Genomic DNA, 21,837 nt, shown 5'->3' with positions numbered 1-21,837 from the left:
GGTTTAATTTTTTTATAAAAGAAATGAGGCCTTATTCTACTATATTAATAGATTAGAGGGGTTACAAATGTTAAAGGTGGACTAATTGGGTTACAAGTTCTCATCCTAAACCAATTTTTTAATTTTAGTACCAACTACCAACCACTCTCTTCCTCTGCTCTTTTTTCCAGAAAATTATGGGCAAAGATTATTTGGGTGTTGACGAGGAAGTTTAAATAAATACATGATTGATCCTTAGTCATCTTAGGAGCGGGTGGTGGGGTCTTGGATGTGTTTGTCTCTTCTTTGGGGTTTAAGGCCTTGGTTGGCTTCTTGCCATCAAAGGGTAGTTATTTTTCTCTTTTGGTTCCTAGTGGTATATGATTGTCGAAGTTCTTTTTAATCTTTGTAATTTGTTTCCAAACATTAATAAAAAAAAATTTGTTGTTCAAAAAAAAAAAGAAGGTATACTAGTTGTCTTATAGACTAACATCAAGTTATTTGAATATCGAGTTGGTTTCAGTATATTAAGCAAATTTAAAGAATGCTGCAAATTACGCATAGATTTATAGCATCTTTTAGATGTGTTAAATGCAGCTCAACAACATCGGTAATATTGCAAGCGAAATTACATCGACAACAACTAGCGATCAACAATTAAAAATTCTTCAGACAAATAACTGATTAAACGTAGAGGTGAGCAGAAAGTCGAGGCTCAACGACAGCAACAATTGGGTTCTTCCGATGCGTAGTCAGTCCATATTCTTCTTCCATGTCTACATCTTCGGGCTTCACATTGTCGGGTAATCCCCACTTGAATCCGTGTACCAAATTAGCCAAGGTCGACTGGATCAACATTAGTCCAAGACGGCAGGCAGGGCACCTCCTTTGGCCTGAACCAAAAGGCAATAGCTCAAAATGGTGCCCCTTCACGTCGATATTTTTCCCCAAAAACCTCTCTGGTAGGAACTTTTCTGGTTCCTCCCAGTATCTAGGATCTCTGCCTATACCCCATGCGTTCACAAGCACAGTTGTCCCTTTCGGAATGTCGTACCCGGCAATTTTGCAATCTTCGATGGATAAATGGGGTACGAGGAGCGTAGCAACCGGGTGAACCCTCATAGTCTCCTTTGCTATTGCGCAAATGTAAGGAAGGTTTTGGATGTCATCCTCTTCCACCCACCTGCCTCTTCCAACGACTCTGTCCAGCTCTTCAGTCGCTTTTCGGAGGAGTCGTGGTTGTCTTAGGAGCTCAGATATTGCCCATTCCACTGTCATTGCTGATGTATCGGTTCCGCCATTTATTGGGTCCTGGAGTTAGCGAAGAAAGCAAGAGATCGTCAACGGACAAGAGATGGTTAGAACTAAGGGTGACAAAATGGAGTGACTAATTCTCAGCCGAGTATCGAAGCCGAACATTGCGAAACAAGTTACAGTACTTATTATCAGTAAGCAATGAAGAAGGGAGCTTCAATAACTCCTCATCTACAAAAACCATAATGACTACCTTTTTTGTGATGCACAATTAGCGACGGAGTCCGGATTTTATAAACAAGAGGGCAAAATTATGACCAACAAAATTTTAGAATTTCAAGGTTCGAGAATTTAATAGTTTGTTTGTTTTAGATTTTGAGTTTGAGGGTAATGAGTTGAGAGAGAGAGAGAGAGAGAGAGAGAGAGAGAGAGAGAGAGAAATAAGATAAATATTGAAGGAAAAACTTTTGGAAGAAGGGATTGGATTTTGGGACCAAAGACGAACACATTCTTAAAGCATTTAAATGTCCAAATAACGTCCAATCCAAAATACAATGTCTAGGTATTCTCATCAAACAAAAAACAACTAATATTAATTTTGAAATTAAAAAAAAAAAAAACCCCGAAACAAGGATTGGGCAGGTCTAGCTTCGTCTCTGTGCACAATGGTTCCATCCCGGGCATCTCCACGAGTTCCGAGCCAAAGTGTCAAATTTTTATTTTTGCTAGCAACAAAATACATCAACACTTCAACTTCCTAACAAAAATGGCTATTCAACACCCAAAAAACAAAATCAACACTCCAGCGAAAACGAGGAGAGAGAGAGAGAAGGGAACTCTACAAAAAGAAAATGAACTCATTAAACAAAAAAAAAATGAAAATGAAAATGAACGTCTCTGATCATTAAACAGTGAGTAATGTTCATCGTCATCCCTTGTATAAGTGCGTAAACAAAATTGAAATAAGGAAGAAAGTACCAGTAATAAGCCCTTGACACCATTACTATTAAGCTCAACCTCAAGATTCGGATCATCAGCAAGTTGCAAAACAACATCCACCATATCCTTGGCCACAAAATTATCCTTCTCTGCTTCCCTCTTCGCCTTGTGATCGGCGATCACATGATTGTGAAACCTGTCGAATTTCTTGTACAGAGCCTTCATCCTCTTCACATAGCCCTGCAAATCCAAGAAAGCAAGCCATGGTATCCAATCCCCGATATTGAACACCCCGCCAAGCAGAAACCACTCGTCCACCATCTCTTTGAGTTCTTCCAGCTTCACTCTCGAAGAAAACCGACCTGATTCTGATTCGCTGAAGTATTTTTCTCCCAACGCCATCCGGCTCACGTTCGTTAGCGTGAAGCGGGTCAGTTCTTCCCTGATCACGGTCTTCTTTCCCGAGAGGGCGAAGAGGCGCGACATCAGAGCGCGCCTTTCCTCCACGCGGATGTACTCGCAGGAGTCCATTCGCTTTGGGCTGAAAAGCTCGTTGAGGTAGAGTCTCCTTGCTAGACGCCAGTGGGGGCCGTAAGGGGCCCACGTCACGTCGGAGTAGTTGTAGGCAGTGTACTTGCCGGCCGCAGTCACGGGCCGGGAAGCGAAGGTCTCGCCCTGTGTCTGCAAGACTTCCTTTGCCATCTCGGGAGACGAGACGACCACGACGGGGAACGAGCCAAACTTGAGTTGCATTATTTCGCCGTACTTTCGGGATAAGTTGTGGAAGGATAGGTGTGGGACTGAACCAACCAAGTTTAAGTTGCCGATGATCGGCCACGGTCTGGGGCCCGGCGGGTACTTCAGTTTGCGGCGGCGGAGGCGGGGACCGAGGGTGGTGGTGAGGTAATGGAAAAGGGCAATTGAAGCTAGCCATGTCAAGGCTAGAACAGCCCAAGAAGGAGCCTCCATATTGGAAGTTGGATGGTAGTGGATGGGGATATTGGTGATCAAAGTTTAGGAGCTTTAAGGGCCATTTATATAAATTATATTTGCATCATGTGTTGATAAGTAAGTAACAAGTCTGCTTGTACTCTCTTTGTCCCATATTGTTTGGACTTTTTTAATATTTGTGTCAATTTTCAATCACTTGTATCTTTCAATATGAATCTCCGATAATATACAATATGAATTTTGTTTGATAAATCTCGATTAGATCTATAATACAAAAATTTTAAAATTATATAAAATATCATAAATTGAGAGATATAAGAGTTTAAAGAATGACGCGAATATTGAAAAAGATCAAAGATTTTGGGATGGAAGGAGTACTTTTCAAAGCAATTTTGGCATCATGAGCGGATGTGTAGATCCCGTGAGGTAGAATCCTGTGGGGCAATCTGGGTCGTCTATTTCGGCAGTCAATATTTGTTACCGATAATAAATAACAAACACATCTAGACCATTGAAAACACTTTTGAACGGTTCAGATGTCCCATTTACCTCCTGTAGTGCACCACTGCACTATAGGATTTTCAAATTCATCATGAGCATGGTAAATGATAAATAATAATAGGGAAAATTTCTTTTATATCCCTTTAATTTTGACCAAAAAATCATTTTGGTCCTTCACCTTTCAATTTCAGCATAAAAATACTTCGACTTTCCAATTTTTTTCAATGTCATCATTTAGAAGGCATCCGTTTTCTTTGAGTTCACGCCGGGCTGTCTTCGGCCACCAGACGGCCGATCCAAGCCGTCCAACAATTCTATAAAAAAAACGAGGACGCCAACGTGGAAACCAACGGCATCCGATGTGTGTAGGGTGCTTGATCCAAACACCCTATTTTTTGTGTATATATGTATATATCCCTAAAGGATGACATTAAAAAAAAAATTGGAAAGTCGAAGTATTTTTATGCCGAAATTGAAAAGTGAATGACCAAAATGAATTTTTGGTCAAAGTCAAAGGGATATAAAAAAAAATTTCTCTTAATAATAAATTATATATGCACCAATGGTGTAAATATTTGTTTCCAACTTAATAATTGCAGCAAATATTGAAAAGAGAGTGCTAGAATTATCATTTCAAGATAGATACAACTAACTGGCCTTTGAAAAAAAAATACTCCTATAGTCCTAATTGGGTGATGGACGATATTTTCTGAATGAGTTGATTCCTTCGGCTAAATAAGTCACTTGGCTTTTTTTTTTGTTCTTATTCGAATTTTTTTCGCATTTGTTAGTTTTTTTGTCAATTTTTTGGGGATTATTGCTTCTTCTTAACCAGAGGAATCTAAAAAGTAAAAAATTACAATCGAAATCCAATTTTTTTTAATAAAGACGAAAAAATTGGCTTATTGGCTTATTTTTATCTTTATTAAAAAAAATTAGGCTTTGATCGTAATTTTTTACTTTTTAGATTCATTTCGTCATGATGAAGCAATAATCCCCAAAAAAATTGACGAAAAACTAACAAATGCGAAAAAAAATTGAATAAGGACAAAAAAATAAGCCACTTGGCCTATTTCCAGAAACAAAAACAAAATGGACCATGCACTCTCTCGAACTTGGAAGAGAAAATTGTAAATTATTTATCCAAAATTTATTTTAAGTATTTTTTTACTTTTAGTAATTTTTATTTGGCTTTTCCTAGTAATTATTGGGGTTAAATCGTTCGTCTCGACGAGGTAAATCGAAAAATAATATGAACCGATGTTGGAAAAAGTCCATATAATAGAATAATTTAGACAAAAAAAAGACAGATGGTTGATACTTTTTTCGTTTTTAATAAACTTTTTTTTTGCCTTTTGATCATAATTTTTTAACTTTTTAGACTTTTCTCGTCAAAACAGAAAATTAATCCAAAACATATGGAGTAACAAAATTCAAAAAAGACGAACAAAACACACAAAACGAAGACAAAAATTTAAATTTACAGGAACTCAGCCTTAATATCATAAGAAGGCAAAAAAGGAGTGTGAAAATCCCTAACAAAAATTCGAAAAAGACGACCAAAACAAACAAAACAAAGACAAAAATTGAAATTTACAAGAACTCAGCCTTAATATCATAAGAAGCAAGGATGGAACCAGGGGGGTCTAGTGGCGGCAGCTGCCACGTCAAGAATTTTAGAAAATGCAATTATTATATGTGACAATTTTTTTATCCCCAACTTATATAGTCTCGCCACTGCTAGGTTTTTTTCCTTATTTTTTATTATATTCTAGTCATAAATCTTCTTCTTTTTTATTTTCAAGAAAGGAGACCCAAAAAAGTATTCCAAAACTAAATTTAATGGGCCAAAGTGAAATAATATAAATAATGATGTGTAATTAAGTAAAAAAATTCCACACTCTAACCCTAAAACAACTTAACCTAAATAAAATTAAGGAAATTTAATTATTATGCCATTATCGATGCCCAAAATTAAACTTAGTCTTTTTTCATACTCCATGTGTAAATGACAAAACATCATTTAGTCTAATTTTTGTTATGTTATTTAAATTTTTTCTGGAGCCGATAACTATTAATATTGTAATGCATTTTTGTATTGAGGATCAGTCTTTACGAAGTTTATCTCGACTTTAATTGAATCCCCACTAATAAACAATGGATGAGATCTATCTCCAAATTAGTCGTTCTATTAGGTTGGAAATCGAGTCATGCAGAAAGATACCCCATTGAGTCTTCAAGCCAGCATAAGGAAATTAATGAGTACGAGGAAATATATATATATATATATATATATATATATATATATATATATATATATATATATAGATTTTCCAGTGCTTCGGGAACACAACCGCGTGGATATTCTTGTATTCTTAATTTATTTTACTTTTGCTTGAACCCAATCAAATCTACAATTATGACTATACAACCAAAACTATGAGCTAACCAAGATTAAGAGTGACCAATCTGATTCAAATATAGCCAGGTTCATTAGAAACCATTATTTGGAGACAGTTGCATTTCTTACTTTTTATAATCACGTATATCTCAGTGTCTCGTGCCACTTTTAATTAATTAGTTGGAGATAGATACCTTAAATTGTCTTTTGAGAGCATTCCAACTATAACATTCACAAGATCGAGAATTAAGAATCAGATCAGAAGTTACTATGGGAGGATTTCTTGACTTGGGAATTATCCTGCTGACAAGTACGTATGTGTACTATTCAAATAGTCTTGGTCTCTCTTTTTGGTTTCATTTAATTGAGAATGATGGTTTGGTGTCTAGTGAGAGGATATTATCAACGTATGGTTGAACGAGGGAATCAAAAGGATTGAATGAAATTCATTTCCCACTAAATTAATAGGTCCCCACTTTATCAGCTGGTGGCAAACAGGGGCCTCATACGTTGTTATTGAATTTGACTGTAGGAGTCTTCACTGAAAGTCTACTAAAATAAACAAACGAAATGTCTCAATTTCACATTGAATGAGCTTATCCCCACATATAGTCATTCTCGTATTTGAGAAGGATTGTGTGTGGAATTTTTTTGCTCAAATCCAATATTGGAAGACTGTGCACTTCATTAATTTGTTTGTTTGATTGAAGATTCGTCCATTTGGATTGGAGAAGCCAGTAAAAGATGTTTTTTTTTTTTTGTGTGTGTGGAAATTAGTATTTTGCGAGACTTGATTTAAGAGAGAGTTTTGGTTAAGAGTTTCTGATTGCACTTTTGGTCAGAGAATTTATAATAAATGGCCATACACTATAATATTGCAGAATGAATGAGCATTAGACCCACATTATAATATTTTATCATTATAATGTATGACCTATAATGACTTGCGCTAGTTAATATGCTAACCAAGGATGGAACAAAGGGGGTCTAATGGTGGTGACCGCCACGACAAGAATTTTAGAAAATGCAATTATTATATGTGAGAATTTTTTTTTTTATCCCCAACTTATATAGGCTCGTCACTGTGATACGCACCTAAGATTGCTTGATTGTGGTGCTTAAGTCCGTTAGTTAGAAGTGCTTTTAGCTATTATTTGTCGTTTTTAGTCAATATTGCTCGTAAGGTAGTTTGTTCAGTGTCTCAGGCAAAACGCCATTAAAAGGCGTATTTTGAGTGCAAAGTCAACCCCCAAGTTAATTCAAGAATCATCGCCCGGTGGAACTTGTGCCAAAGTGACCAAAGAACGAAGGCGAGGAGCATCGGGCAAGCCAACGGTCGTCGGGTGTCAAGGTTGGGAGGCTGGCTTGAAGAACCAGAGATAAGCATTCCGTATCGATACGGATTTAAGGCGTATCGATACGCGTTTGTTACCTTTCCAAGCAGAGCTTCCCGTATCGATACGGGATTGTTACGGGAGATTGGCCTTTTCAGCTTAACGATGTGGTATCGATACTTTGCTTATTCTGTATCGATACGGAGAGCCTTCGGCCAGATATTTTGCTACTTTTTGGGCTTTCCATTTATGGAATACTTGCCTTTTATGGTATGCTTTTAGATATTTGAGGAGAGAGAAACCCATTGTGTATAAATAGGGGTCTCCTCTCTCCCTTTTGTATCTAGGTATTTATTAGCTTTTATTTTTCCTCCATTAATGGTCTTTTAAGCTTTTCAAGTTAATTCCTTAAGAACTTAAGTAAGTAATTCTCATTTGTTAATTTCTCGTTTATTAAAGTTGTTCCTACGGACTAGATCTTTTATAATATCAAGTTTGTTTTCGTTTTTATCGGTTAAAAGTCATGTCTCGTTTTTATGCTTTCTTCCATGCTTTAGCTATGTGTGAGTAGTTGATAGGCCAAGTCTCAGGGTAATCTTTCCCAAGTACTTAGGTGGTTATTTGGTTCTCAAACCTTCGGGCTTAAAATCTTGATTTTCGGAATTTCATTAACCTAACCTTTTTGGTCTAAGCGAGGCGTGTTAACTCCTTGGTATGAAGTTTAGTCAAGCGGTCTTGGCAAGCGACATATTGAGGGCTCGTGACCCCCTACGTGTTAGATACATTAGCAAAAATAGGTTGATTTAATTCCGGTTAATCACATCTTTTGATAAACGTAGTCATTAAAGCTAAATTCTCCGGGCGTGAGCACGCGGTCGTGGCTCTCGCCTGAGTTATATTGAGAACCGGTAACATCCTTTGTCAAGGGTTAGACGATCCCTAGGCTTGCCTTCTTTAAGTTAATTAGGCGTTTTTCCTAGTCTTTTGCCTTGACGATTTTCACCGTTTCAAAGCAAAACCAAGTTGGCCGTCTTAAACGCCACAATCCACCTTATAAAACCTACAATCCGATTAAGCTACATTCGAATTCTCTGTGGGCTTGATCCCGGACTTCCGGATATTATGCTACCGACGACCTAGCCCTGCGCTTGGGGTTTTCAACCTTATATTTGAAGGCGAGGTTTGAAGGCAAAGCACACTGCTAGGTTTTTTTTCTTATTTTTTTATTATATACTAGTCATAAATCTTCTATTTTTTTTTCATAAAAGGAGACCCAAAAAGTATTCCAAAACTAAATTCAATGGGCCAGTGAAATAATATAAATAATGATGTGTAATTAAGAAAAAAATATTCCACACTCTAACACTAAAACAACTTAACCTAAAAAAATTAAGGGAATTTAATTATTATGCCATTATCGATGCCCAAAATTAAAATTAGTCTTCTTTTGTACTCCATGTGTAAATGACAAACATCATTTAGTTTAGTTTTTGTTATGTTATTTTAATTTTTTCTGGAGCTGATGACTATTAATATTGTAATGTATTTTTTTTAAATTTTTTTAGTATACATTTGCCACTGCTATGGTCAAATCCCGGTTCCGTCCTTGATAAGAAGGCAAAAAAAGAAGTGCGAAAATCACTACCCTATGGAAAATAGGAAAAGTAACCCATGTTCTTAACGTTGAGAAATTGTAAATTTTTTTTTTGACAGCAATTGAAGAAATAGTATTGAAATGCGTTAAGAGTGCATAAAATTAATTTGTAAAAATGCATTAAAAAGTGTGTAAATAGTATTGGAGTATGTGTTTTTTTTTTCCCCCTGCGTTGTTCCGGTTTCCAGGAAAAAAGAAACACGTGATGTGTTTTGGCTTGCAGCCTTGGACTTTCGAGTGTTAAAGTTGTCTTTTCAACACTTTTCAAATAAAAATATTTACTCATTTTCCAAAAGCACATGCTTTTTATACGTTTGAAAATTACTTTCGCGTGTAATAAAGCTAAATGAAAGTCTGCTAACATGATTATTTGGAGTTTGAGTGGGACAGGGTGTGCTTGGAACTTTTTTTTTTTTGGGTATTGTTTTTATTTCTCTATCAAAATTTTCCGTTTTCGAGTTATCCTTGCGTCGTACTTTTTGAATTTAATCATTCGTTTCGATTAGGGACAGAACCAGGATTTCATATTCATATGGGCCTCAACATGAACAACAAAATTATAACATTTCTAGGTTCAGGAATCGAAAATATTTTTAAATGACTGAATAATACCCAATACGAAACGCTATATCCATAAATGCTTTTAACAAACAAAAATAACTAATAAAATTGGGGCCATCACGTAAAGTTTTAAGGCCCCGTTCCGGAAAGGAAAATAAATACTTATTTTTTAAGAAGGCAATTTCAAACTCAAAAATCATGTGCTTACGCAAATTATTTTTCTATCAATATGGATTTTGTTTGATAGATCTCATCGAGATCTTTAATACGTTGCAAAAAAAATTGAAAAATTATTTTTCATATATATTATTTTTGAGTTTAAAAATATGAAATAAGTACTTATTTTTTAAGAAGGTGTTCTGGAACGGGACTAAGTACTTTAGTATTTTAAAAAATACCAAATGATTACAATTTGCAATTGGTAGTGGCCACCATATGTGCTAATTTTGTCATTGATCTTGATGAGAGAGAAAAATATAGAACTACTGTCACGCCCTCGATTTTCAACTAAAATAATAATATATTTTTTTATAAACAAAAAATCTTTTTCCTCAACTATATTTACCATTAAATGTCAAGCCAATCCAAACAAAGAATCACAGTCTCTTCTTCTTCTTCTCTCTAAACTTTTTTTTTTTTTTTTTTTTTACATAAAGTCTCCCAAACGTAGTCCATAAAAAGGGCTTCACAATAATCAAAGAGAGGAGTTTATACCTAGCTTTACATATGTTCTAACCAAAAGATACAACCTTCAATTGTGAGTAAAGTACACAACATGAATTTGACTAGATGATAAAACACCTCCTTAATGATTCCAATGAAGCTCCCAAGAGACGTCTCAATATGCACTCCATGCAATCCAAGCTAAGTGCCATGACGAGTACCTGAAAGGATAGGGTGAGCTACACTAGCTCGTAGAGATGTCCATACCTAAATTGCATGCAGAAGTGAAGACAGATCACAAGGGAAAACATTTTCCAAAAAACGTACTTGTTTTGTCAAATGTGAAGCTCAAAATGTCATACTCACGCTGAAAAATATTTAACTCCATTTCTCAAACACCAACACTCTCACCCACACACACACCAATATTCTTAAAAATCTCAGCTTACCGCTACGGCATTACCCAACCCAATCCCTGCACTTTCATTTCCATTTCAAAGACCTAAAGATTAGTCTGAGTTCTTTAACAAAATGTTTTCACTTTCTTTTCTCATACAACCAACCAACCTCTCACCAAAAATATACACACTAGGCATGTAGAGCTAGAACATAAGGTAAGCAATGACAAGTCGAACAATACCGCACCTCAACAACAAGGAAAACTCATCCGTCAATCCCAAATCAAACTTCAAATCTCAACATCTAGCAAAACTCCTCCACATTAAGATTTCCCTTATAAGTCTGACAATCAAATACCATACATGAAACTCTCACAATGCATCACACCACGAGGTACCACTTATACATTCACACAGAACTGCCCATCACACATCAGGAGAACAAGCCACAAGGATTTGGTGGTCTAAAGGGAAAAATAAAAGAAAGCATGTATTGACACATTAGACGTTCCAAGTTACAAACTCAAACTGACATTTTCAATCTTAGTTGATCATAAATAATAACAAGATTCTCCGTTTCACCATGTCACGCGTTTCGATTTTATTTCCGGGCACTAAGGACCCCATGCGTCCTATGTTCATTTCGGCATTACACCTTTCGGTAGATCCGTGGCTTTCTTGTGCCCTTCCGGGCACTAGGGACCCCCGTGCGTCCACTAAAATCCTTTCGTTCAATTCCGGGCTTTTGGGACCCCCGTGCGTCCACTAAAATCCTTTTGATTCAATTCCGGGCTTTTAGGACCCCCGTGCGTCCACTAAAATCCTTTGAATCAATTCCGGGCTTTTAGGACCCCCGTGCGTCCACTAAAATCCTTTGAATCAATTCCGGGCTTTTAGGACCCCCGTGCGTCCACTAAAATCCTTTGGATTCAATTCCGGGCTTTTAGGACCCCCGTGCGTCCACTAAAATCCTTTGGATCAATTCCGGGCTTTTAGGACCCCCGTGCGTCCGCTAAAATCCTTTGGATCAATTCCGGGCTTTTAGGACCCCCGTGCGTCCGCTAAAATCCTTTTGATCAATTCCGGGCTTTTAGGACCCCCGTTCGTCCGCTAAAATCCTTTGGATCAATTCCGGGCTTTTAGGACCCCCGTGCGTCCCCTAAAATCCTTTGGATCAATTCCGGGCTTTTAGGACCCCCGTGCGTCCGCTAAAATCCTTTTGATCAATTCCGGGCTTTTAGGACCCCCGTGCGTCCGCTAAAATCCTTTTGATTCAATTCCGGGCTTTTAGGACCCCCGTGCGTCCGCTAAAATCCTTTCGATTCACATCTCATATTACCACCTAATGGACCCCCTTTGTGACATCTCCATTAAGAGTCTAATTTGCAAATACTTATAAAGATCCTCATCTTTGTAGTACCCATCAGTGCTTAACAACCATGCACTCATGCCAAGTGATTCACCAAATCCTGTTTAACTCACTGCAAGTATCCCGCAAGCCCAAAGACTTAATCTCATGGAAAGACATCGAATAATTTACACATCGCGTCAAACATTCTACAACTTAATTTATCATCGATCATATCATCCATCTAATCCATTTTCTATTCCAATCGTTTACAAGTATTTTAACCCTTATGCTCACTAATTCTCATATCCCAATAATTAATCATCTAGATCAACTCATCATATCCCCACATATCCAATAGGTGAAATTAATCATTCACACTTGAAGTTCTGACTATATCCGATCAAATAACATAAATTTAAGAACGACATTTAAACCATTGAAAAGTAGGCTTCTCCTTTGAATCCATAGATCATACATCAAAAACGGAGTTCGGGTAACTTAACTACGGCCTTTCAATTATAGCTCCAACATAATAGTAAAAACTGGTACAAAGGCAGAATTTAGGTCAACTTTGGATGCAAATCTGTTATCGTTCGGACATACCCATGATGCATGGGATGTATCGTTGGAAAGCTCTATGTGTCTAGTTTCTACCAAAACAAACGGTGTGTCCTTTCGAGTCCCGAGCTAGGAGTTATGGCCATTTTACCTAAGTCCGCCAGTGCTGTCAGATTCTACGCGGGAATAAGTAAAATTGATTGAAAAATCATAACTCTTTCATCTTAAACCCAAAAATAGTGAAACCAAAGCCAAAAGCTGCACCACGACAAACCCTACACTCAGTAAAAATCCCAGGTTCAGAAACGAGAGGAGATTAACCCAACAATCAAAAGAAAAACAGTTTCGCAACCATTTTCGCACCTATCAACCAACCCAGCTTTAGAAATTCACCAAAAATTGTATACTTAACCAAATTAATTGATTCCAACGCCAATCTCTTCTTAACTTAAATATGCACCTCCTGTAAAAGACCCAAAGCCACCCAAAATGTTCATCATGCCCAGAAAATTAAAAGAAGACAGCCACGCACAGGTTCGCGTATCCAGGAAACAGCCGGTATTCAAAAATTCATAACTAATTGTGTGATTATCGGTTTTTCATGATCTTGGTACCGAAATCTTCGTATTGAAACGTACTTTAACTGTTATGAAGGCACCAAAAATTAATTCCTAGCAGAAAGGCTCCAAAAAGACAGATTAGCAGAACCCACGAAATTTTCAGCATACAAGATTTATTCAAGACTCAAAATAGATGATCAAACTTGATTCTCGTACATCCATCCAACACTTAAACATGTAAAGAAAGGTAGGAGATCCCTACCTCGAAGGTTAGAAGCAAGCCCGAACATGGAGGAAACTTCGAAGTGCTCCGATCGTGAATTTTCTTCGATGGATAGGAAGCTCTCGTCGCGTAGAACAACTTTAGTACTTGGGATTTTTCAAAAGTCTCACTCGTGGTCGATGAAATCGAAGAGAGAAGGTGAGAGAGGTGAGAGCCGAGAGAGATGCCGGAGAAGAAGAAAAGAAAGGAAAGGAAAAGAGAGAAAAATAATCTCCTGCTCCCCTTTTTTTTTTTTTGACTTATATAGCACAAATAACACTTTCACCCTTTCACTCCTATTGTATCACGTCAACTCCCACAACTTACAAGTCATCTCACATTGACCCAACTCATGTCCACATTGTTATACACACTTTGATAATCCAAATACATATTAAACATTTAAAATTTGAGAAAATAATTATGGGTCTCTACATCCTACCCTCCTTAAAGAAATTTCGTCCTCGAAATTTATAACCAAGTTAACAAGTCGTGAAACAACTGAATTACACAACACAACCGTCACAACAAATAGCACAACATCAGGGAAGGTTCAACAAGTTAGCCACCATGAAATCTAGATTCAAGAAATCTACACCGATCACAATAAAATCAAGTCCGAATACTTCCCTCCATTTCATCTCTCGTTATCCACATATCTCTTTCTCTTCCCTTGTAGCTCAAATCCTCACATTAGAACAACTCCATCATGTTTCCTCATAACCAAGCGTTCCTTTCAAGGCTTAATCCTAAGTTCAACATTCTTCATGGCGTAGCGTCAACATGACATTAAACTCTATCATACTCTCACACGAGTTCTTATTAATCAAATAACATCATCAAGCCATGTCATTGCATCTCCAAATTTCAGGAACACATATACCAACTCAATCTCATGAAGGAAAGTATGGCAATTTTAAAGGATTTAATCATTTTGTTTCACTGTTCTTAATTCTCAATAGGATACAAAGACACTTACTTACAGAAGACTAGTAAGCAGAGGGACTTAGACATGCATAGTCTTCACAACAGAATGGTTCCACGTTTAAAAGTATAAAATCGTCAAAGGGATACAAATCTTTAACTATAGCGTCACATGATCTATCCTTATCCAGTTCCACGGCAGAAGGTAAATCATTTTCTTTTATCTTGTTCAAAAAGCTTCTATTCTAGGTATTCAATCTTGAAGTCGCGGTGGCCAGCCGCACTTCAAACTGAATATCCGGAAGTAGATCCTCAAGTCCAAGAAAAATGAGTTTCACATAGCAGTCAACATATCACTTATCATGCACACATTGGATACACTATCAATTCAAGTTTTACCACTTAGGACAACACCAAATAGACACCAAACATAATGGTGCAAAACATAAGCAAATACATAGAGAAAACTTCAATCGATAACTTTCCACAAATATGCATATTCTTAAAACATGCAATTTCCAACTACTACAACAGTTAGAGAAGAGAAACTAGTAAACTACCATCAACCATCACATCGCACAAGATCTAGAAGGCTCACACATACCCAACTCATGGTTCTAGGAAGTCCAAAAGTAATCAAGTTCATTTCAGTCTCGTAACATCTTACACAATTTCTATCCATTTTATCGATCTCAACACAAGTCAACAAGTCTATATAGCCCTACACAAATGCAATTGCAATGCCACATAAACAGGTGAAAGCTATTCAAGTACACACACACCATTCATGCCCCAACGCAACTGCTAGACCCATAAGACTAAGTGCCTCCCCACGGTCCCGAGGTATTCTAAACCTATGCTTTGATACCAAGTTGTCACGCCCTCGATTTTCAACTAAAATAATAATATATTTTTTTATAAACAAAAAATCTTTTTCCTCAACTATATTTACCATTAAATGTCAAGCCAATCCAAACAAAGAATCACAGTCTCTTCTTCTTCTTCTCTCTAAACTTTTTTTTTTTTTTTTTTTTTACATAAAGTCTCCCAAACGTAGTCCATAAAAAGGGCTTCACAATAATCAAAGAGAGGAGTTTATACCTAGCTTTACATATGTTCTAACCAAAAGATACAACCTTCAATTGTGAGTAAAGTACACAACATGAATTTGACTAGATGATAAAACACCTCCTTAATGATTCCAATGAAGCTCCCAAGAGACGTCTCAATATGCACTCCATGCAATCCAAGCTAAGTGCCATGACGAGTACCTGAAAGGATAGGGTGAGCTACACTAGCTCGTAGAGATGTCCATACCTAAATTGCATGCAGAAGTGAAGACAGATCACAAGGGAAAACATTTTCCAAAAAACGTACTTGTTTTGTCAAATGTGAAGCTCAAAATGTCATACTCACGCTGAAAAATATTTAACTCCATTTCTCAAACACCAACACTCTCACCCACACACACACCAATATTCTTAAAAATCTCAGCTTACCGCTACGGCATTACCCAACCCAATCCCTGCACTTTCATTTCCATTTCAAAGACCTAAAGATTAGTCTGAGTTCTTTAACAAAATGTTTTCACTTTCTTTTCTCATACAACCAACCAACCTCTCACCAAAAATATACACACTAGGCATGTAGAGCTAGAACATAAGGTAAGCAATGACAAGTCGAACAATACCGCACCTCAACAACAAGGAAAACTCATCCGTCAATCCCAAATCAAACTTCAAATCTCAACATCTAGCAAAACTCCTCCACATTAAGATTTCCCTTATAAGTCTGACAATCAAATACCATACATGAAACTCTCACAATGCATCACACCACGAGGTACCACTTATACATTCACACAGAACTGCCCATCACACATCAGGAGAACAAGCCACAAGGATTTGGTGGTCTAAAGGGAAAAATAAAAGAAAGCATGTATTGACACATTAGACGTTCCAAGTTACAAACTCAAACTGACATTTTCAATCTTAGTTGATCATAAATAATAACAAGATTCTCCGTTTCACCATGTCACGCGTTTCGATTTTATTTCCGGGCACTAAGGACCCCATGCGTCCTATGTTCATTTCGGCATTACACCTTTCGGTAGATCCGTGGCTTTCTTGTGCCCTTCCGGGCACTAGGGACCCCCGTGCGTCCACTAAAATCCTTTCGTTCAATTCCGGGCTTTTGGGACCCCCGTGCGTCCACTAAAATCCTTTTGATTCAATTCCGGGCTTTTAGGACCCCCGTGCGTCCACTAAAATCCTTTGAATCAATTCCGGGCTTTTAGGACCCCCGTGCGTCCACTAAAATCCTTTGAATCAATTCCGGGCTTTTAGGACCCCCGTGCGTCCACTAAAATCCTTTGGATTCAATTCCGGGCTTTTAGGACCCCCGTGCGTCCACTAAAATCCTTTGGATCAATTCCGGGCTTTTAGGACCCCCGTGCGTCCGCTAAAATCCTTTGGATCAATTCCGGGCTTTTAGGACCCCCGTGCGTCCGCTAAAATCCTTTTGATCAATTCCGGGCTTTTAGGACCCCCGTTCGTCCGCTAAAATCCTTTGGATCAATTCCGGGCTTTTAGGACCCCCGTGCGTCCCCTAAAATCCTTTGGATCAATTCCGGGCTTTTAGGACCCCCGTGCGTCCGCTAAAATCCTTTTGATCAATTCCGGGCTTTTAGGACCCCCGTGCGTCCGCTAAAATCCTTTTGATTCAATTCCGGGCTTTTAGGACCCCCGTGCGTCCGCTAAAATCCTTTCGATTCACATCTCATATTACCACCTAATGGACCCCCTTTGTGACATCTCCATTAAGAGTCTAATTTGCAAATACTTATAAAGATCCTCATCTTTGTAGTACCCATCAGTGCTTAACAACCATGCACTCATGCCAAGTGATTCACCAAATCCTGTTTAACTCACTGCAAGTATCCCGCAAGCCCAAAGACTTAATCTCATGGAAAGACATCGAATAATTTACACATCGCGTCAAACATTCTACAACTTAATTTATCATCGATCATATCATCCATCTAATCCATTTTCTATTCCAATCGTTTACAAGTATTTTAACCCTTATGCTCACTAATTCTCATATCCCAATAATTAATCATCTAGATCAACTCATCATATCCCCACATATCCAATAGGTGAAATTAATCATTCACACTTGAAGTTCTGACTATATCCGATCAAATAACATAAATTTAAGAACGACATTTAAACCATTGAAAAGTAGGCTTCTCCTTTGAATCCATAGATCATACATCAAAAACGGAGTTCGGGTAACTTAACTACGGCCTTTCAATTATAGCTCCAACATAATAGTAAAAACTGGTACAAAGGCAGAATTTAGGTCAACTTTGGATGCAAATCTGTTATCGTTCGGACATACCCATGATGCATGGGATGTATCGTTGGAAAGCTCTATGTGTCTAGTTTCTACCAAAACAAACGGTGTGTCCTTTCGAGTCCCGAGCTAGGAGTTATGGCCATTTTACCTAAGTCCGCCAGTGCTGTCAGATTCTACGCGGGAATAAGTAAAATTGATTGAAAAATCATAACTCTTTCATCTTAAACCCAAAAATAGTGAAACCAAAGCCAAAAGCTGCACCACGACAAACCCTACACTCAGTAAAAATCCCAGGTTCAGAAACGAGAGGAGATTAACCCAACAATCAAAAGAAAAACAGTTTCGCAACCATTTTCGCACCTATCAACCAACCCAGCTTTAGAAATTCACCAAAAATTGTATACTTAACCAAATTAATTGATTCCAACGCCAATCTCTTCTTAACTTAAATATGCACCTCCTGTAAAAGACCCAAAGCCACCCAAAATGTTCATCATGCCCAGAAAATTAAAAGAAGACAGCCACGCACAGGTTCGCGTATCCAGGAAACAGCCGGTATTCAAAAATTCATAACTAATTGTGTGATTATCGGTTTTTCATGATCTTGGTACCGAAATCTTCGTATTGAAACGTACTTTAACTGTTATGAAGGCACCAAAAATTAATTCCTAGCAGAAAGGCTCCAAAAAGACAGATTAGCAGAACCCACGAAATTTTCAGCATACAAGATTTATTCAAGACTCAAAATAGATGATCAAACTTGATTCTCGTACATCCATCCAACACTTAAACATGTAAAGAAAGGTAGGAGATCCCTACCTCGAAGGTTAGAAGCAAGCCCGAACATGGAGGAAACTTCGAAGTGCTCCGATCGTGAATTTTCTTCGATGGATAGGAAGCTCTCGTCGCGTAGAACAACTTTAGTACTTGGGATTTTTCAAAAGTCTCACTCGTGGTCGATGAAATCGAAGAGAGAAGGTGAGAGAGGTGAGAGCCGAGAGAGATGCCGGAGAAGAAGAAAAGAAAGGAAAGGAAAAGAGAGAAAAATAATCTCCTGCTCCCCTTTTTTTTTTTTTGACTTATATAGCACAAATAACACTTTCACCCTTTCACTCCTATTGTATCACGTCAACTCCCACAACTTACAAGTCATCTCACATTGACCCAACTCATGTCCACATTGTTATACACACTTTGATAATCCAAATACATATTAAACATTTAAAATTTGAGAAAATAATTATGGGTCTCTACAACTACGACCAACTGATTAAAGAAGTACTATAAAATTGCGACTAAATGTTCCAAAAAGTTTCCTAAATAGGAAGATAGTTTAAAAAGACAGTTTTCGATGTATTTTGCTGTTTTTTTGTTCGTCTTATACAGATTTTATTCAACTTTTGTCTATATTTTCAGTCTTCGTTACTTTCACCGCTGAGATGAATTATTAGTTTCTAAAAAAATTAATGATAAATTAAACAAAAGATTACTAAGGCTCCGTTTTTTTCGGCATACAGTGTTTTCCAATATATGGAGATCTAAAGGAGACGTAACGAAATGTCTGAAGATATGATTGAGATCTTTCCAAACGGCGTTTGAAAGGATGAGAGAATACAAGACAAACTTGTTATCCAAAAGGATTTGGCCCAAGAGGTGTCGTGTTGGAAATGTAGCCACTGCTTACGCGCGACTTTTCCGGAGATACACAAATGAGATACTCCACAACATATAGGGAAACTCGTTCAAGGAAGAGCCGTGAATGCACAATCTTGGCCGTCCATTTTGTCAATCAATAGTTGAGATATGTTTTTCATTTTGACCGGTAACAGTAATTTACCGATCAAAATTATTTTCAATCCAGATTCCGGACTGTCTAAAACACTTTTGGACGTACGAGATTGAGCTCCGTAAAAAAGTTTTTTTGAATATATATACACTCCATATTACTGTTACCGGTTAAAATTGATTTTCAATCCGGACCGTCCGAAACACTTTTAGACATGCAAAATTGGGCTCCATAAAACATGGTTTATGGAGCCCTCTGTAAAAAAGTTTTTCTAAATACATACACTCCATCCGTTTTCTATATTGTCTGTCAATTATGAATTTCTAGAGGGGACATGGAATTAACACATGCCTAAGGAATTTGGGGGTGTTTTCACTAATTTATAAATTGTAGATTACAAATTTTTTCTTTTGATTTCATTTACTTTTTTTGTCGCATTTGTTAGTTTTGCGTCAATTTTTTTCCGCATTTATTAGGAGCAAGGCACTTCCACATAAGGAAGTCATACACCATTCTAGTAAAAAGAGAAGATTTGAATAGCAACATGCTTTATCCAGCTTTTTTTTTTTTTAGGTAACATAAGATTTTTAGACTTTTTACTTCTAGGTCCAGAAAATAGAAAGTAATTTCCACAAAGTCTCTTCTAATTAATGAAACACTGAAACCTATGAAAGTGTCTAAAACTCTAAATCCTGAAAGTGTCTAACCCCTAGGGCAGCTTTTTCTACACGTACTCAAATGGCTTGTTTGCAACTGGAACTATCCTCAATTAAGTATTCCATCTTTTTTTAATGTGAATTAAATTTCACTTTTCTGTCCTGTAAAAATCTAAAGATTTTATTTGAAAACCTACAATACACAGCACAAGGGAATGCCCTGGAAACAACAAAAAGCAAAGCTTGAGTCTAGATCATCAAGCAACAGAACATGCCAACAAAGCTAACAACAGGCTTTTACACAGTCAAACACCCTAACAACATGCTTTATCCAGCATTGAATACTCATGCTTTTATCTTTTTTAAGAGAGGAATGGCGGAGGAAAAACATGGTAGGTGCAGTCAATTAGAAGGCAAACCTAACACAAACACATGGGCCCGTTCGTTTTAGGATTTTGAATTTGTAGGTAATGAATGTAGAAAAAAATAGAATAATAATTAGAGAAAGATAAAGAAAAAAATGAGAGTAATGATTGAAGAGAAATAGAATAATGATTAAAATCCAAAATCCACAACCCTAAAACGAAAGGGGTCATGGGTACTTGATATGAGTTTAAGGGATGGAGCTCCACACGGACCCAAAACCCAAAAACAATTTTAAACCAGGGCTCCGTTTGTTTTGATGTAAAATATTTTACAATGTAAAATATATATTTTTCAAAACTTTAAACTTTTATTTTTCGGTATTTGGTTGGTTCATTAAAAATATTTTCCAAAATATCTGCAGATTGCTGGTTTAGAAATATTTTAACTAAGTAACCTCTCTTTCTCCTCCACTATCTCGTTTTGGACTAGGCTCCGTTTGGTTGGATGTAAATTATTTTACATGAAAAAACAAGTTTTACGTGAACAAAATTGGTGCATGGAGAGAGAGATAGATTATTCACATGGAATGAGGGAATGAGAATCTGGTTAAAAAAAAAAGAAAAGAATGAGAAGTGGTCGTGGAATGGGAGGACCAATGCCCGCACAAAAATTGGAAAACAACTTACGGGGGTAAATCAGTTTTACCAAACCAATGGTGCAAAAAGATTTTTCCAAAAAAATCACTTTCTAGCAATTTCAACAACCAAACACCTTAAATTGACAAAAATATTTTACATCCAAACAAACGGAGCCGAACTCACTAATTTGTGGTCACTTCGCACCAAGGGAAAAGAAAGCCCTTAATTTTTTTTTTTTTGTTGTCAAAAAGGTAGGAACTTTCATTGATAGAAAGAGCTCAATACATCAAAAGATGGTTATTCTTCTCAAGAGAATACAATAACCAAATAGAAGGCCTAGATTCATAAGTTCTTACTCTAGAACCTCACAAACCAAAAGCCAAACGCTGGCCAGCTACACAATTAACCTCGACGATGGCGAGCACCACCATTACCCACCGGATTTGGGGAAACTAGATCAGGAAAACATAATATTAATCTTGAGGGAACACCCAAACCACAATAGAAAAGAAAACAAACCCACTCTTTTCCTAATGCGCCGCCGCCAAAAATCCTGACACTCGTCGCCTCAGAATAGATCTCGACTGGTGAAGGAGAGGTGGATATTGAGCTCCGATCATGGCCTCAAGTCTTCCGATCTTCTGATCTACGGTTTTTGAACCAACTTCACTTGCGCGCGGTTGAAGAGGGAGATGGAGAGCCGGTGAAAGAGAGGTTGTAGTTGGCTAAGAGAGGAGGGAC

The 21,837-nt window shown here is 37.3% G+C and overlaps 1 protein-coding gene and 1 long non-coding RNA gene across 3 annotated transcripts; both read right to left on the bottom strand.

Annotated features, from left to right (window-relative positions):
* Positions 1-524: 524 nt before the first annotated feature.
* On the bottom strand, positions 525-3,220 carry LOC131299921 (trimethyltridecatetraene synthase-like). The gene is made up of 2 exons (XM_058325496.1): positions 2,212-3,220; positions 525-1,290 (listed from the first exon to the last, which is right to left on the bottom strand). The coding sequence occupies exons 1-2, from the start codon at positions 3,139-3,141 to the stop codon at positions 664-666; spliced, it is 1,557 nt and encodes a 518-aa protein (XP_058181479.1). The 5' UTR covers positions 3,142-3,220; the 3' UTR covers positions 525-663.
* Positions 3,221-10,118: 6,898 nt separating this feature from the next.
* Positions 10,119-18,706, bottom strand: LOC131301585 (uncharacterized). Of its 2 annotated transcripts, XR_009191338.1 has the most exons (3): positions 18,470-18,706; positions 15,479-15,561; positions 10,162-10,458 (listed from the first exon to the last, which is right to left on the bottom strand). It is a non-coding gene; the product is annotated as an uncharacterized LOC131301585 (long non-coding RNA). The 2 variants fall into 2 exon arrangements; XR_009191337.1 differs by lacking the exons at positions 15,479-15,561; positions 18,470-18,706 and adding an exon at positions 13,367-15,096 and having other exon boundaries at positions 10,119-10,458.
* Positions 18,707-21,837: the final 3,131 nt, after the last annotated feature.

This window comes from Rhododendron vialii, chromosome 9a (assembly GCF_030253575.1).
Source record: "Rhododendron vialii isolate Sample 1 chromosome 9a, ASM3025357v1".
In the NCBI taxonomy this organism is placed as follows: domain Eukaryota; kingdom Viridiplantae; phylum Streptophyta; class Magnoliopsida; order Ericales; family Ericaceae; genus Rhododendron; species Rhododendron vialii.
The sequence above is the reverse complement of the archived record's forward strand: the minus strand, read 5'-3'. Positions and strand labels throughout refer to the sequence as shown.

What these genes read in the sequence shown, in the direction of transcription:
- LOC131299921 (XM_058325496.1), bottom strand. Translation starts at nt 3,141, where the DNA reads ATGGAGGCTCCTTCTTGGGCTGTTCTAGCCTTGACATGGCTAGCTTCA. An exon ending in GTGTCAAGGGCTTATTACTG is followed by an intron (nt 1,291 to 2,211) that starts GTACTTTCTTCC and finishes CGCTAACTCCAG; the next exon opens with GACCCAATAAATGGCGGAAC.